General features: G+C 44.5%; 3 protein-coding genes across 3 annotated transcripts; 1 reads left to right on the forward strand and 2 right to left on the reverse strand.

Moving 5' to 3' along the window:
• Positions 1 to 303: 303 nt before the first annotated feature.
• Positions 304 to 2,146, forward strand: foxi3a (forkhead box I3a). The gene is made up of 4 exons (XM_061086279.1): positions 304 to 322; positions 674 to 1,216; positions 1,329 to 1,497; positions 1,588 to 2,146. Exons 1-4 carry the CDS (start codon positions 304 to 306, stop codon positions 2,144 to 2,146), a joined length of 1,290 nt encoding a protein of 429 aa, XP_060942262.1.
• A 7,382-nt stretch (positions 2,147 to 9,528) lies between these two features.
• Positions 9,529 to 15,569, reverse strand: nhp2 (NHP2 ribonucleoprotein homolog (yeast)). The gene is made up of 4 exons (XM_061085697.1): positions 15,287 to 15,569; positions 12,340 to 12,409; positions 12,135 to 12,240; positions 9,529 to 10,172 (listed from the first exon to the last, which is right to left on the reverse strand). The coding sequence occupies exons 1-4, from the start codon at positions 15,441 to 15,443 to the stop codon at positions 10,047 to 10,049; spliced, it is 459 nt and encodes a 152-aa protein (XP_060941680.1). The 5' UTR covers positions 15,444 to 15,569; the 3' UTR covers positions 9,529 to 10,046.
• Positions 15,570 to 15,711: 142 nt separating this feature from the next.
• LOC133019931 (cornifelin homolog A-like) lies at positions 15,712 to 17,690 on the reverse strand. The gene is made up of 4 exons (XM_061086523.1): positions 17,581 to 17,690; positions 17,258 to 17,350; positions 16,889 to 17,043; positions 15,712 to 16,081 (listed from the first exon to the last, which is right to left on the reverse strand). The coding sequence occupies exons 2-4, from the start codon at positions 17,340 to 17,342 to the stop codon at positions 15,959 to 15,961; spliced, it is 363 nt and encodes a 120-aa protein (XP_060942506.1). The 5' UTR covers positions 17,343 to 17,350; positions 17,581 to 17,690; the 3' UTR covers positions 15,712 to 15,958.
• Positions 17,691 to 18,194: the final 504 nt, after the last annotated feature.

An 18,194-nucleotide genomic window follows, 5' to 3' on the forward strand; every position in this document is an offset into this window, starting at 1 on the left:
TGTGTGTGTTTGTGTTTGAAATCCTCAGGCTCTGATCTGCCTGAGGGGGGGAATTCAACCTGCTCTTGTTCAAATGTACCCACACACACACACACACACACACACACACACACACACACACACACACACACACACACACACACACACACACACAAATACATGCTTGAATATGTATGTGGGTGTGGGTGTGTGTGTGTGTGTGTTTGTGTGTGTGTGTGTGTGTGTGTGTGTTTGTGTGTTGATACAGCCCAGTTGGCCAATCAGCTGGCCTGTGGGCGGGGCATCAGAGTATAAGACTCCCAGATGAGCAGCAGCAGGACAGGTGCAGGAGGACCACAGCAGCTGTGTGAGTGTGTGTGTGTCTTTCACAAACACAGTTGTTGGACGGACGTTGGTGCAGCGTTACAGAGAAGAAGAAGAAGAAGAAGAAGAAGAAGAACAACAACTACAACAAGAAGAAGAAGAACAACTACAACAAGAAGAAGAAGAAGAAGAAGAACAGGAGAAGAAGAAGAGAAGAACAACAACTACAACAAGAAGAAGAAGAACAACAACAAGAAGAAGAAGAAGAAGAAGAAGAAGAAGAAGAAGAAGAAGAAGAAGAAGAAGAAGAAGAAGAAGAAGAAGAAGAAGAAGAGAAGAACAACAACTACAACAAGAAGAAGAAGAACAGGAGAAGAAGAAGAAGTGTCCGTCATGTCGTCCTTCGTCCCGGACCTGGCTCTGCCCCCCCCCCTGTGTGGACCCTCCTTCCCCCAGCAGGAGGTCCCTTCTCTGGGCCTTGACCCCCTTGACTTCAGCCTGTACAGCCCCCCCCCTCCTCCAGAGTCACCATGGCTCCCAGCATGCCACAGCTTCAGCACCCCCCACCCGGGGGCCGCGGCCCCTCCAGGCCCCCCCCCGGCGTGTGGAAGCTTCCTGCCCCCCCCCTACAGCCTCTACCGGCCCCTGTCCTCCATCAACCCCTGGCTGTCCCTGTCCTGCCCGGACGCCGTCCTGCGCCTGGTCCGCCCCCCCTACTCCTACTCCGCCCTCATCGCCATGGCGATCCAGAGCGCCCCGGAGCAGCGGCTGACCCTCAGCCAGATCTACCAGTATGTCTCCGCCCACTTCCCGTTCTACAGCCGCAACAAGGCGGGCTGGCAGAACTCCGTCCGCCACAACCTGTCGCTCAACGACTGCTTCCGGAAGGTTCCCCGGGACCAGAAGGAGCCAGGTGAGAGAAGGTCCCTGACCTGAGGTCCACGCTAGAGTCTGATGCAACCTTCTGACCTGAGTCATCTTCATCCTCCTCCTCATCCTCCTCTTCCTCTTCTCCTCCTCTGCAGGTAAAGGAAACTACTGGACTCTGGATCCAAACTGTGAGAAAATGTTTGACAACGGAAACTTCCGCCGGAAGAGGAAGAGGAAGATGGAACCTGAGACGTCTGAGAAGAAGGCCTCCTCCTCCTCCTCCTCCTCCTCCTCCTCCTCCTCCTCCTCCTCCTCCTCCTCCTCCTCCTCCTCCTCCTCCTCAACCTCCTCTTCCTCCTCTTCCTCCTCTTCCTTCTCTTCCTTCTCTACCTCCATCTACTCCTCCTCCTCCTGCTCCTCCTCCTCCTCTTCCTCGGAGCTGAGCCCTGACCTCCCCTCTCTCTCTGACGTGACCTCCGACCTCGACGACTTCCTGTGTCACCTCCAGGACTCCTCCCTCTACCCCCCCCCTCACACGCAGGCCCCAGACCACGGCTCCCCCCCCCCTCCTCTTCCTCAGGGTTACGCTGCCGTGGTTCCTCAGTGGGACGACGCCCCCTCCCCCTCCCTCTTCTCCTCCCTCCATCACTCCCCTCCTCCTCCTCTTCCTCTCTTCCAGTTCATCCCCTCACACTTCTCCTCCCCCCTCGTTGACCCGCTGGATGGCGCCCCCCCGCCGCTCTACGTCAACCTGCAGACGGGGGCGTGTCCTGTGCCAGAGTTCCAGGGGCCCCAGCAGCACCAGGGGCCCCAGCAGCACCAGGGGGCCCAGCAGCACCAGGGGGCCCAGCAGCACCAGGGGGCCCAGCAGCACCAGGGGCCCCAGCAGCACCAGGGCCCCCCCCCATGTGAGCACCTGTTCTCTGGCTTCACTGAGGCCCTGCCTCTCGACTCTCAGGTGTTTACACTGTAAAATGTGTCTGAATGTTTCTAATTATTTTTTCTATTATTTAATTTTATTATTTAATTTGTGCTAAAAACTGTGGGAACTTGTGTGGGAAAAAAGTGTAAATATGATTGTGTTTGTAATAAAATAAATTATTTTTTAAATTGAATCGTAAATATTTGTTCCTCATACGTGCAGAAAAATGTTATTTATTTAACATATTTAAAAAATTCAAAAAGTCAAATGAAAAATTACAAAACTCAGAAAACTGAAAAATAAAACGACAATAATTACAGAGAAGACGATTCTGACATCAACAATGAATCATTTAGTTTCAGTTTAAAGTAAAAAATGTAATAAAACATGATGATCTATGAGCTCAACTGACGTTTTATTTTGAAGGGATCAGCCTAATCCTGTTATTTCATTTTTACAATGACAAGAAACTTGAAATGTTTTTGAATGTTTTAAATGTTCGTTCCCATGACGCCGAGCTGATGACGTCAGCACCTGTAAACAAACAAACAACCAAGTGCTGAGTCATGTGATCGCTGTCTCTCTGCAGAGAGAGAACCAGATTAGAACGAGTGACTCAGCAGGTTTCTGTGACTGTGGGAACGAGCTTCACGCCACTGATCCGTGACTCATCAGTTATAAGATTCAGTCACTGATCAATTGTAAAAATATAGAAATGGTTAGAATAACAAAGTGACATAAATAACACTTTTACAAATCAGTATTTTATTTTGTCTTTAAGTTAATTTATCATTAGTTTTTTTACTTCAACAAACTTTTTGTTCAAATGATGAATTTTTTTTTAATAATCTGTAGTTTAGTGATGTTACTTTCTTTTGTCAAACAAATGGATTTGTATTTTTTATTTTTATTTTATGAAGAAAATGAAGAAAACATTTTCAGTTAAATTTCCACTTCCTCTTTTACCGAGTAACCATGGCAACTGTACACGACCAAGACGGAGCGGTAAAATCATTAAATGACAAAAAGCTAAATAAACTCCCAGTGCATTGTGGGAGTTTGTCGCTGCTCAGTGTCGACACGCGAGTTTCAGTAAAGTATTTAAAAAGTATATAAAGAATTCTAAGAAAACATCAGAATTGTGTCAGTGCACGATGGGATTTTGTTAAATTTAACATACTATATTTTTTAAATAAAATCACATTTCAACAACAAATAAAATCTAATATATTTAAACACATTCTATAAATATTTTGACAAATAACCCAAAAAACATGATATAATACAAAGGGGACAGTTTTTAAATAAATTAAATAGAGAATAAAAAATTAATAAAATAAGAAAAGGAGAACGAAAGTAACAGTGCACTGTAAAACAAAACGGGGTAATTCAATAAAGTCTAATTCAAATAAAGGTAATTTTCATTCGTCCTCATACAAATTTTACGGTTCATTGAATAAGTTTTTCAACACAAAAGCTGCAGGTAAACACAATAAAATTATTAATAGATGAGATAATAAATGATTGAATGAAACAACAACATGTCATTATTAATAAATCACTCTCATCATCACATGAGTTGACTTCCTCTCAATAAACACAATAATAATAAAAACTGTTTTTGAATTGATGACATTTATGAACATGTTTCTTTGTGTTAAATTGTCATGAGAAGGTCAAATGATGACCCAGATTTTTTGAAGCTGTTGTAAAACCCGACTCAGCGATTCTTCATCTCTGAGACGAGTTAAACGATGACGATGAATTTCAGATCCAGGTCAGAACCTGAGTGACGCCTCACACCCTGCGTGTGTGCGTGTGTGTGTGTGTGTGTGTTTAGCCATCATGTCAGCCATTGATGTGTATATGACCGTAAACAAACAGCACACTCTGAGAGACTGATACCATCAGCTGATCAATACACCTGAGAGACGTCTGACAGACTCACACTGTTTACTACACAACACGAGGAGTGTGTGTGTGATTAATGACACATGTGGTCAGACTAACCTGTCTCACAACGGTCTAATGAAAGTGTGCCATTTGTTTACACTCCACACGTAGTCAGAAAGCTCCTCCCCCAGGACACACAGACACACACACACACACACACAGACACACACAGACACACACAGACACACACAGACACACACAGAGTGTCTGTCATTGCATGCTGTTGAAACTGGTCTGTATTTTCACAATAAACAGAAATACTGAGGAGTGTGTGTGTGTGTTGGAGTGTGTGTGTGTGTGTGTGTGTGTGTGTGTGTGTGTGTGTGTGTGTGTGTGTGTGTGTGTGTTAGTGTGCGTCGTGTTAGTGTGTGTGACAGTGGCAGTAAACAGACGGCACACTCTCTCCTCATGTTGTGTCATAAACAGTTTGACCAAAATTATCTGATCTTGAGCTCACTTCAGTGTGTGTGTGTGTGTGTGTGTGTGTGTGTGTGTGTGTGTGTGTGTGTGTGTGTGTGTGTGTGTGGACCAATCAGGAGTCAGGCTGATCTGTCAATCATCACGTCTCAACCTGTTTTCATATCATCAAATAACTGATTCAAACCAAATTGATCAGAAACGTGAACAAACATCAGAGAGAAGAACGATCTGAAACGATAGAAACTTCTTTACAAACATTTACTTAACGTCTAGTTTTATATTTTTGTTTGCTCCATGTCCTGTCTGCTAACATGGAGGAGGGCTTATGATCTTTACTGCAGCCAGCCACCAGGGGGCGATCATTGGGGAGCTGTTGCATCATTCATCTGTTTGTATTGACTTTAATATAAGTGTGTGAAATGAACGGCATCTCTGTTGCTATGGAAACATGTAACATGTCTGTGGAACGGGAACTTTTCTAATCTCAGTTGATTAGAAACACTTGAAAAGAATGAACAAAATAATCTGAACAGCTGATGAAAATCATTTCTCTCAGTTTGTGTTTCTAATAAACTGATGATTTCACGTGAAGCTGCAGAAGTTTTATTTGATAAAAATCAGTTTTAACATCAACAAGTTGTTCAGGTGCAACAGTTTGTTTTTAGTTTTACTGTAATAACGGTCATAACGTCAATGTGTGTGTGTGTGTGTGTGTGTGTGTGTGTGTGTGTGTGTGTGTGTGTGTGTGTGTGTGTGTGTGTCCTGTCTCAGCATGTCTCTACCAGTCAGTTCGCCCCTATAAGAACTTTTCCACCTTCATTCAGTTTCAAAACAACACAACAGTTTGTCGAGCTTTGTTCACCTCATGTGACAAAAGAGACGTTTCATTAGAAAAATGAGGACCAGTGACAGACCCCCAGGACCCCCAGGACCCCCAGGACCCCCAGGAGCCCCCAGGAGCCCCCAGGACCCCCAGGACCCCCAGGACCCCCAGGAGCCCCAGGACCCTCAGGATCCCCAGGACCCCCAGGAGCCCCAGGACCCCCAGGACCCCCAGGAGCCACCAGGAGCCCCCAGGACCCCCAGGAGCCCCAGGAGCCCCAGGAGCCCCAGGACCCCCAGGACCCCCAGGAGCCCCAGGACCCTCAGGAGCCCCCAGGAACCCCAGGAGCCCCAGGACCCTCAGGACCCTCAGGAGCCCCCAGGAGCCCCAGGAGCCCCAGGAACCCCCAGGAGCCACCAGGAGCCCCCAGGACCCCCAGGAACCCCCAGGAGCCACCAGGAGCCCCCAGGACCCCCAGGACCCCCAGGAGCCACCAGGAGCCCCCAGGAGCCCCAGGACCCCCAGGACCCCCAGGAACCCCCAGGAGCCCCCAGGACCCCCAGGACCCCCAGGAGCCACCAGGAGCCCCCAGGAGCCCCAGGACCCACCAGGAGCCCCCAGGACCCCCAGGACCCCCAGGAGCCCCAGGAGCCCCAGGACCCCCAGGAACCCCCAGGACCCCCAGGGGCCCTCAGGACCCCCACACTGGATGCAACAGTTCATTTCTATCATCACTTTAAAACTGTTTCACTCAGCAAAAGTCCCACAAACAATCATGAAAACATTTGAATTCACTGGATCCACATTTTGATTTGGATAACATCTCACACGTATCAGTTCTTTAAACTGAATGAAGAATCCAAACCCTCTAACATGTGACTCCTGGCTTCATTCAGCCCCGCAGGTGTTGTTATCAGCACTGATGGAAACAGGACAAAGACCTAATGAACATTTGTCTACATATTGTGTTATTGTGTGACATCTTAGGAAAGACGTGAAACAGCGATTTCGTTCTTCGTCTCCTGTTGAGGAAGAGAAACTAAACTACTGACGATCGGGTCTCAAGCAGGTTTCCCCACATTTGAACAACCTGTTAATCTTAGTTTAAAGAGGAGTTATTCTCTGAGAAATCATGAAAAGTGTTAAAAACGTTCTATCAGACAAAGTTAAAGAAAAAACAATCCTGGATCTGCACCAAAATGTGACGAGTCCTTCTCTGACCCATAAAACCTTCTTCCTCCAGGTTGAAGGTTTCAGTTTGATCCTACTGACAAACTCACAACTCATCCTGCCACTTTCATACTGGAACCTAAATAATTGACCCTTCTTATAATAACTTTGAGTGTTGCTGTGTGCACAACTTTCTCCAGTGTCCATAAAGCTGTTACCGTCCACACAGACGCTGATAGTGTAGGCTGCAGTTGTGGCATCAGTGCAGCTCTCTCTCTCTCTCTCTCTCTCTCTCTCTCTCTCTCTCTCTCTCTCTCTCTCTCTCTCTCTCTCTCTCTCTCTCTCTCTCTCTCCTGAGAACCTGTCACTCACACGCTGAGTGTTCGGTGCTGAAGGAAGTGAAACAATAACTGACACACACACATACACACACAGGTCACATGACTGAGGTGAAGCTGAATATAAACATGAATGTGATCCTCTGAGACTGAGACGCGTCAGACGCCATCGCTCCGGGGCGTCTTGCTCACAGGCACGTCGGCAGCTGGCAGTGTGTGTGTGTGTGTGTGTGTGTGTGTGTGTGTGTGTGTGTGTGTGTGTGTGTGTGTGTGTGTGTGTGTGTGTGTGGTTGTGTGGGTGGTCCACCCACTAACTGCCTGGCCGACGGCTGGTGGCCTCAAATTTGCATATCATCATACGTGTGTGTTGTTGAGTGAGTGAGTGTGTGTTTGTGAGTGTGTGTGTGTGTGTCTGTGACTGTGTGTGTGTGTGTTAGAGGTGAGCGGGGGGGGTCCTGCTGGTACTTTGACAGTTTAATGCAGACGACCCGCATGTTACCGTCTCGTCCGTTAAAGTGAAACCATCGGATCCAGCTGCTGAGTCACGTGTCCTCGGACCCAGAGGAGAACAAACACGTGATCCAGAATAACATAAAATCCGGTTCAGCTGCTAAATGCAGGAAGAACAGCTGGTAAAACATCTGGGATCGTGTCAATGTGTAAGTTACAGCGCCCCCTGGTGGAATTTGGTAAAAATATTTTACGTGACCACGACATATTAATGTGTAGGAACGAGATGTTCAGGCAGGTGAACTGAGGATCAGGACCAGAACCTAACCGACCCCTAATCAGCTGGTTTCAGAACCTTACGACTGATCTGAAGTTCCACTGAGATCTGGATTTCACTTCTAACAGTTTCTGGCTTCAGAACTGAAACTGTAGAGACGACACAAACCCGCCTGATATGAAGCAAAACCACCTCAGATACAAACGCTGCCCTCTGGTGGTGATGCCGTCACCTACAGTCAGAGTCTGAGCAGCAGTGATGATGAAGTGGAGCCCTGGTATTGAGGTCCCGCCCATACACCGTCTCAGCTGTCAATCATGACGTCAACAAATCACGTACTCATGTCCCATCTGCTAACATAGAGGTGACAAGCTGTATGACCTGTACTGCAGCCAGCCACCAGGGGGGGGTATTCCTGTTTAACTTCACCTGCTCCCACAGCTCGGAAACACTCTTTTCTTTGTTTTAAGGCTTTCACACCAGATCATTGTTTTTGGATTTATTATCATGACATCAAACCATCCACTGAGCTTCTCCAGGGACGTGAAACATCTGCCGGACCCCCTGAAGAGACGTGAACCATGAACCACAGTCCGGACCCCCTGAAGAGACGTGAACCATGAACCACAGTCCGGACCCCCTGAAGGGACGTGGACCATGAACCACAGTCCGGACCCCCTGAAGGGACGTGAACCATGAACCACAGTCCAGACTCTCTGAAGGGACGTGGACCATGAACCACAGTCCAGACTCTCTGAAGGGACGTGGACCATGAACCACAGTCCGGACTCTCTGAAGGGACGTGGACCATGAACCACAGTCCGGACTCTCTGAAGGGACGTGGACCATGAACCACAGTCCGGACCCCCTGAAGGGACGTGGACCATGAACCACAGTCCGGACCCCCTGAAGGGACGTGGACCATGAACCACAGTCCGGACCCCCTGAAGGGACGTGGACCATGAACCACAGTCCGGACCCCCTGAAGGGACGTGAACCATGAACCACAGTCCGGATCCCCTGAAGAGACGTGAACCATGAACCACAGTCCGGACCCCCTGAAGGGACGTGAACCATGAACCACAGTCCGGACCCCCTGAAGGGACGTGGACCATGAACCACAGTCCGGACCCCCTGAAGGGACGTGGACCATGAACCACAGTCCGGACTCTCTGAGGCTACACGCTCACGACTAAGTCTTCTTTTGAAATCTCATCATCAATCTATCTATATTGAAATAAAACTACAGACAAAAAACTGTGATGATTTTTTTACATTAAATATATATATATAATTAAATACAGTAATCACCAACAGATCAGTTTAAAATGAATAAAACTGTTTATTTCAGGAAACACTACAGCAGCTCTTTAACCTGTAGTGGAGTACTTTTACTTTTTGACACAACCACTTCAACTGTTTTATTTAGGTTGATGTGTTCACTCTGTGCTGCCACCATGTGGTCAGAGCCAGAACAGAGCATGAGTGTGGGTCAGTGCTGCCCTCGTGTGGATGAAATAAACAGCAGCACTGAGAGGATCACCTGGAGTAAATTATAGATTTAAAACCAAGACTAAAAACCACTCACTGTTCTGTCTGAGGCTCCGCCCAGTTGCTCATATCATTCTGCTCCAGGTCAGAAACTAAGAACATTTACTTCACTACATTTAATAACTTTATTTACTTCTCAGATCACATTGACACAAAATGATCAGTCTCTTCCAGTTATACTAATTAACATTTTCATCTGTATATAACAGCATCAACCAACTAAAAGTCCCCACGTCAGACACCATCCACAAATCAGTCAAGTATAGGTAGACTCCGCCCACTTTGGTGATGACAACAGGTCAAACGTCTTTAGTCCCTAAATTACAATGCGGAACCAAAACTAACAGATCAAATGAAACATGACAAACACGTGAACCTTCAGAATCATATTTAGTTCAGAAATGATCAAAATACTAAAAATCTGTTTTCATCCGAAAGAAACAGGAAACAGTTTTAAAGTTTTGAGCAACAGTTTGAATTTTGAACTTTTAATGAGACGTCACAGAGGAAACAGTCACTTCTTTATTTTAATGTCAACATCAAACTTCATCAGCTCAACCCGATCGGATGTCTTAACAGGAAAAAGTAAAACTAATAAAAAAAGTTGTAGAAAAATTAAAACTATCAAAGTAAATGAGCAGATTCTTACGGTGAAATCTGAAGTGTTTACGTTTGACGTCCAGCGAGTCGGACGAACCTCCGTCTGTTTCAAAACTTAACTTTTATTTACATGATTATTGATTTGTAAATGTGACTGAAATCTGTTTATTTATCAAACAAAGCAACAGAAACTATTTACACATGAGAACCTGTCGTTCTCCGCCATGTGTTAGCCTAGCTTAGCACAAGCACTGGAGGCACAGGAGATAACTCTGATCGATGTCATCTAAAGGAGGCGGAGCTTCTGGTGAGAATTGAGAGGATGGACAGCATTGCCCTCGGAGCTGCCTCCTGATTGGCTCAGGCTTCTCAGAGCGCTTTGGGCAGGGCGGTCACCTCCTCCGCACACTCGTCGTACGCCTCCTGATAATCCTGATGAGGTTTGATCAGGATCACGCAGGTCGGCCGCTTGGATCCTGCCGAGGAACCCAGATCCTGAACAGGGAACAAGGAAATGAAACCAGTCGGAACGCAGACAAACGCTCAATAGACACGGACGTGTTCTACGTGTTCTTACAGACGTGTTCTACGTGTTCTTACAGAAGTGTTCTACGTGTTCTTACAGACCTGTTCTGTGTGTTCTTACAGACGTGTTGTACGTGTACTTACAGACGTGTGTTGTATGTGTTCTTAAAGACGTGTGTTCTACGTGTTCTTACAGACGTGTTCTATGTGTTCTTACAGACGTGTTGTACGTGTTCTTACAGACGTGTTCTATGTGTTCTTACAGACCTGTTCTGTGTTCTTACAGACGTGTTCTACGTGTTCTTACAGACGTGTGCTATGTGTTCTTACAGACGTGTGCTATGTGTTCTTACAGACGTGTTCTACGTGTTCTTACAGACGTGTGCTATGTGTTCTTACAGACGTGTTCTACGTGTTCTTAGATGTGTTCTACGTGTTCTTACAGACGTGTTGTACGTGTTCTTACAGACGTGTTCTGTGTTCTTACAGACGTGTTCTGTGTTCTTACAGACGTGTTCTAACAGACGTGTTCTTATCGACGTGTTCTGCGTGTTCTTACAGACGTGTTCTACGTGTTCTTACAGACGTGTTCTACGTGTTCTTACAGACGTGTTCTGTGTTCTTACAGACGTGTTCTACGTGTTCTTACAGAAGTGTTCTACGTGTTCTTACAAAAGTGTTCTACGTGTTCTTACAGACGTGTTGTACGTGTTCTTACAGAAGTGTTCTACGTGTTCTTACAGAAGTGTTCTACATGTTCTTACAGACGTGTAGTACGTGTTCTTACAGAAGTGTTCTACGTGTTCTAACAGACGTGTTGTACGTGTTCTTACAGAAGTGTTCTACGTGTTCTTACAGAAGTGTTCTACGTGTTCTTACAGACGTGTTCTGTGTTCTTACAGACGTGTTCTATGTGTTCTTACAGACGTGTTGTACGTGTTCTTACAGACGTGTTCTATGTGTTCTTACAGACCTGTTCTGTGTTCTTACAGACGTGTTCTACGTGTTCTTACAGACGTGTTCTATGTGTTCTTACAGACCTGTTCTGTGTTCTTACAGACGTGTTCTATGTGTTCTTACAGACATGTGCTATGTGTTCTTACAGACGTGTTCTGTGTTCTTACAGACGTGTTCTACGTGTTCTTACAGACGTGTTCTACGTGTTCTTACAGACGTGTTCTATGTGTTCTTACAGACGTGTTCTACGTGTTCTTACAGACGTGTTCTATGTGTTCTTACAGACGTGTTCTACGTGTTCTTACAGACGTGTTCTATGTGTTCTTACAGACGTGTTCTGTGTTCTTACAGACGTGTTGTACGTGTTCTTACAGACGTGTTCTGTGTTCTTACAGACGTGTTCTACGTGTTCTTACAGACGTGTTCTATGTGTTCTTACAGACGTGTTCTACGTGTTCTTACAGACGTGTTCTGTGTTCTTACAGACGTGTTCTACGTGTTCTTACAGACGTGTTCTATGTGTTCTTACAGACGTGTTCTATGTGTTCTTACAGACCTGTTCTGTGTTCTTACAGACGTGTTGTACGTGTTCTTACAGACGTGTTCTATGTGTTCTTATCAACGTGCTCTTACAGATGTGTTCTTGCAGATGTCTTTTTACAGACGTGTTCTAACTAATGTGTTTTTATAGACATGTTCTACGTGCTCTTACAGACGTGTTCTATGTGTTCTTATGGACGTTTTTTTACAGACATGTTCTTATAACCCTGTTCTACGTGTTCTGACAGACGTGTTCTTGCAGATGTGTTTTACAGACGTGTTCTAACTAATGTGTTTTTATAGACATGTTCTACGTGTTCTAACGGACGTGTTCTTGCATATGTGTTTTTACAAACTTGTTCTACGTGCTCTTACACTCGTGTTCTACGTGTTTTCAAAATAAAAGCCTGACTAGACCCTCAGCATTCAGCTCACCACTTTGGAGGGGATGTAGGCGTACGGCAGGTTTCTGTCCTCGCACATGATTGGCAGGTGGCAGTAGACGTCTATGGGCAGTGTGTCACCTGCCAACACCACGATGCTACGCACACAAAAAACACACACACACACACACACTTTGTTTACATCTGTGATCTGAAATGTGCACGTGGTTGTGGCCCTTCGAGGCGTCGTCACTCACCCTTTCTCTCCCTTGTTGATGAACTTCTGAACTTCTTTCACTCCTCGTCGGATATTTTTCACTTTAGCAGCTGGAACAGAAAAAACAGAAAAGTTCCTCACCCTTCTATAGACTCATTTAAAGACTAATTTAAAGTTCCTCACCCTTCTATAGACTAATTTAAAGTTCCTCACCCTTCTATAGACTAATTTAAAGTTCCTCACCCTACTATAGACTAATTTAAAGTTCCTCACCCTTCTATAGACTAATTTAAAGTTCCTCACCCTACTATAGACTCATTTAAAGTTCCTCACCCTTCTATAGACTCATTTAAAGTTCCTCACCCTACTATAGACTCATTTAAAGTTCCTCACCCTTCTACAGACTAATTTAAACTCGTATAAAGTTCCTCACCCTTCTATAGACTCATTTAAAGAGTCATTTAAAGTTCCTCACCCTTCTATAGACTCATTTAAACTCTTATAAAGTTCCTCACCCTTCTACAGACTCATTTAAACTCATTTAAAGTTCCTCACCCTTCTATAGACTAATAAAGTTCCTCACCATTCTATAGACTCATTTAAAGTTCCTCACCCTCCTATAGACTCATTTAAAGTTCCTCACCCTACTATAGACTCATTTAAAGTTCCTCATCCTTCTATAGACTCATTTAAACTCTTATAAAGTTCCTCACCCTTCTATAGACTCATTTAAACTCATATAAAGTTCCTCACCCTCCTAGAGACTCATTTAAACTCGTTTAAAGTTGCTCACCCTTCTACAGACTCATTTAAACTCATTTAAAGTTCCTCACCCTTCTATAGACTCATTTAAAGTTCCTCACCCTCCTACAGACTCATTTAAACTCATATAAAGTTCCTCACCCTCCTAAAGACTCATTTAAACTCATATAAAGTTCCTCACCCTTATACAGACTCATATAAAGTTCCTCACCCTTCTAGAGACTAATTTAAAGTTCCTCACCCTCCTAGAGACTAATTTAAACTCATTTAAAGTTCCTCACCCTCCTAGAGACTAATTTAAACTCATATAAAGTTCCTCACCCTTCTACAGACTAATTTAAACTCATATAAAGTTCCTCACCCTTCTACAGACTCATTTAAACTCATATAAAGTTCCTCACCCTCCTACAGACTCATATAAAGTTCCTCACCCTCCTAGAGACTCATTTAAACTCATATAAAGTTCCTCACCCTTCTAGAGACTCATTTAAAGTTCCTCACCCTTCTAGAGACTCATTTAAAGTTCCTCACCCTTCTAGAGATTCATATAAAGTTGCTCACCCTTCTACAGACTCATTTAAACTCATATAAAGTTCCTCACCCTTCTACAGACTCATTTAAACTCATATAAAGTTCCTCACCCTCCTACAGACTCATATAAAGTTCCTCACCCTCCTAGAGACTCATTTAAACTCATAAAGTTCCTCACCCTCCTAGAGACTCATTTAAAGTTCCTCACCCTCCTACAGACTCATTTAAACTCATATAAAGTTCCTCACCCTCCTAGAGACTCATTTAAACTCATATAAAGTTCCTCACCCTTCTACAGACTCATATAAAGTTCCTCACCCTTCTAGAGACTAATTTAAAGTTCCTCACCCTCCTAGAGACTCATTTAAACTCATTTAAAGTTCCTCACCCTCCTAGAGACTCATTTAAACTCATATAAAGTTCCTCACCCTTCTACAGACTAATTTAAACTCATATAAAGTTCCTCACCCTTCTACAGACTCATTTAAACTCATATAAAGTTCCTCACCCTCTTACAGACTCATATAAAGTTCCTCACCCTCCTAGAGACTCATTTAAACTCATATAAAGTTCCTCACCCTTCTAGAGACTCATTTAAAGTTCCTCACCCTTCTAGAGACTCATTTAAAGTTCCTCACCCTTCTAGAGATTCATATAAAGTTCCTCACCCTTCTACAGACTCATTTAAACTCATATAAAGTTCCTCACCCTTCTACAGACTCATTTAAACTCATATAAAGTTCCTCACCCTCCTACAGACTCATATAAAGTTCCTCACCCTCCTAGAGACTCATTTAAACTCATAAAGTTCCTCACCCTTCTAGAGACTCATTTAAAGTTCCTCACCCTTCTAGAGACTCATTTAAAGTTCCTCACCCTTCTAGAGACTAATTTAAAGTTCCTCACCCTTCTAGAGACTCATTTAAAGTTCCTCACCCTTCTAGAGATTCATATAAAGTTCCTCACCCTTCTAGAGACTCATTTAAAGTTCCTCGCCCTTCTAGAGACTCATTTAAAGTTCCTCACCCTTCTAGAGATTCATATAAAGTTCCTCACCCTTCTAGAGACTCATTTAAAGTTCCTCACCCTTCTAGAGATTCATATAAAGTTCCTCACCCTTCTACAGACTCATTTAAACTCGTATAAAGTTCCTCACCCTTCTACAGACTCATAAAGTTCCTCACCCTTCTAGAGACTAATTTAAACTCATATAAAGTTCCTCAACCTTCTAGAGACTAATTTAAAGTTTCTCACCCTTCTACAGACTCATTTAAACATCCTCACCCTCCTAGAGACTCATTTAAACTCGTTTAAAGTTCCTCACCCTTATACAGATTCGTATAAAGTTCCTCACCCTCCTACAGACTAATTTAAACTCTTATAAAGTTCCTCACCCTTCTATAGACTCATTTAAACTCATATAAAGTTCCTCACCTTCCTAGAGACTCATTTAAACTCGTATAAAGTTCCTCACCCTTCTAGAGATTCATATAAAGTTCCTCACCCTCCTACAGACTCATTTAAACTCGTATAAAGTTCCTCACCCTTCTACAGACTCATTTAAACTCTTATAAAGTTCCTCACCCTTCTACAGACTCATATAAAGTTCCTCACCCTCCTAGAGAGTCATTTAAACTCATTTAAAGTTCCTCACCCTCCTACAGACTCATTTAAACTCGTATAAAGTTCCTCACCCTTCTTGACGCACTTGTACAGCTTCTTGCTCAGCTTCCGGGAGGCCAGCGGCGTGGAGATCGCGTTCACGTTGGCGATCAGCTCGTGGTAGGACTTCTCGTTCCCGCCGGCGGCTTCTTCCGGGTCCGGGACCTGGTCCTTCTTCACCTTCGTCATCTCGGGTCGAGCGGTTGGACCGGACACGGATCGGGAACGGATCGGGACCGGATCGGGTTTGTGGAGCAGAGACGAGCCGGAGAACAACACGCTGTGGTGAGACGCCGCACGTGTTCAAACTATGTCACTTCCGTTTGTCTGACCGGAAACATAGCAGCGCCCAGCGGCCCGGAGGGGGAACGACAGCCTGGCCTTTCAAAATAAAACACCTTGGTACGAAACAGACTTCAAAATAAGACAATGTTTGTAAAAGGAGAGAATCGTTTATTTCTTATACGTGTATCACGTGGTAATCCTCCTGAAGAGTACACTTCCGGTAGCAGCCACAGGAAGCCCGCTTGGTCTTCTGCAGTTTTACTTATACCTTTTATTTCAAAGATAGCAGACACATTTAATGAGAATAAAAAAATACAAATATAAACAACTGGCTCAAAAAAATTATCATATTATTATTTTACAATCACATTTCCCTCCACAGACCAATCAGGCCGTGCTGAGGAGCAGTGATGACGTCATCAGCGCTGGAAGATGTCACTCAGAACGGTGGGAAGCGTCCTGCTGGACATCTCTGAGGACACCTGTCCCCACACACAGGAGGGACAGAAGGAGGAGCAGAGGCAGTCCCTGCACAGGCTGCCCTGAGGACACACACACACAGAGACACAGAGACACACACACAGAGACACAGAGAGACACACAACCACACAGAGACACAGACACACACACACACACAGAGACACAGAGACACACACACAGAGACACAGAGAGACACAGAGAGACACACACACACACAGAGACACACACACAGAGACACAGAGACACACACACACAGAGACACACAACCACACAGAGACACACACACATAGACACACACACACACACACAGAGACACACACACAGAGACACACACACACAGAGACACACACACAACCACACAGATATACACACACGCACACAACCACACAGACATACACACACACACATCAGACACACACACACACACAGAGACACACACACACACACACACACAGAGACACACACACACACACACACACAGAGAGACACAGAGACACACACACACAGACACATAGACACACACACACACAACCACACAGACACGCACACACATACACACACGCACGCACACACAACCACACACACACACACACAGACACACACACAGAGACACACACACACACACACACACAGACACAGAGACACAACCACACAGACATACACACACAACCACACACACAGACATACACAAAGACACACACAACCACACACACACACAACCACACACACACACACACACACACACAACCACACACACACAACCACACAGACATACACACACACACACACACACACAAAAGAAGTGGCGCACAAACAGTTAGTGTTTGGACTTTTGACCCAGGACAGCAGAACCAGTGTTTTGTCCTCACCTTGATTCCGTAGCGATGGCGAGTGGATGTCCTGATGGACATGGTGATGGGACGGAAGCAGCCGAAGACGTCCAGCAGGGGGAGACACAAACACTGACCCATCTGTTGAGAGGTTTTACAGGCGAAGCAGGGACAACACCAGAACAGACAACAACCTGCACAACAAAACAACGCAACGTTAACACCACTTCAACAGGAACACAGAAAACATTATAACCACATGTGCAAATGTGTGGTTGTGTACAGTTTGTGTTCTTTTTGTTGTGCTAATGTCACTTGTGTTGGTGTGAACAGATTCTCAGCTTTCTGTGTTTATAACACAACACAACAACTGGTGTGTGTGTGTGTGTGTGTGTGATGTATCCGTACACTGTTTGGTGTTACGGCAGCAGTCACAGATCCCAGCCGTCCACTCATCTTCATCTGAGGACATGATCGGAGCCTCAGGCCACATCCTCGCACCTGACACACAACTGTGTGAATAAACTACACAACAACCACCAATACAACACAACAAACACAAGGAGCGAGGGAGAGAGGGAGAGAGAGAGAGAGAGAGAGAGAGAGAGAGAGAGAGAGAGAGAGAGAGAGAGAGAGGGAGGTCTCAGTCGATAATCTGATCAAATCATCTTTATACATCTTTACAGATTAAAACCTGACAAACACCAGAGAAGAAGAATGAGAGATCTTACCTGTGTGAGTGTCGGGCTGAGACTGATTCAGCTGCTCTGATTGGACGAGGTGTGAAGCAAACCTGACAAACTGGTCGGACTGGAGAGAAGATTTCCTGACAGACACATTCCCACCGACTCACTCACTGGCCCTGAACAACACATCATGTGTCACTGTGTCATTTATGTCACTGTGTCGGTAATAAGACTGTTCAGCTCCTCTCCCTCTGTCAGAGCCTCCATCACAGAACTGCACTGAACCTGTCTCCTGCTCTGTGGACCTGTACAACACTCTGCTCCATATACACTTCACATCATATGTGATATGTGTTCATATAAACCATATTGATATTATATATCATGTTATACAATAATATTGTCTTTTGCACACTCTGTCTACATATTCTTACACTCATAGTATATTATATTATCTATTGTATGGTCAAATACTTATATTTATACCTCTACTATATATCATATCATACTCTTTGTATATTCTTGTATATACACATATTTATACATGTGTACATGTTATTATTATTATATTTACTATTATTATTATATATACTGTTGCTGCCATTATTACTATATACTGCTATTATATTGGTATAATTACTATCATATATAAATATATA

The sequence above is a fragment of the Limanda limanda genome, chromosome 14, assembly GCF_963576545.1.
Source record: "Limanda limanda chromosome 14, fLimLim1.1, whole genome shotgun sequence".
NCBI classification, from domain to species: Eukaryota; Metazoa; Chordata; class Actinopteri; order Pleuronectiformes; family Pleuronectidae; genus Limanda; species Limanda limanda.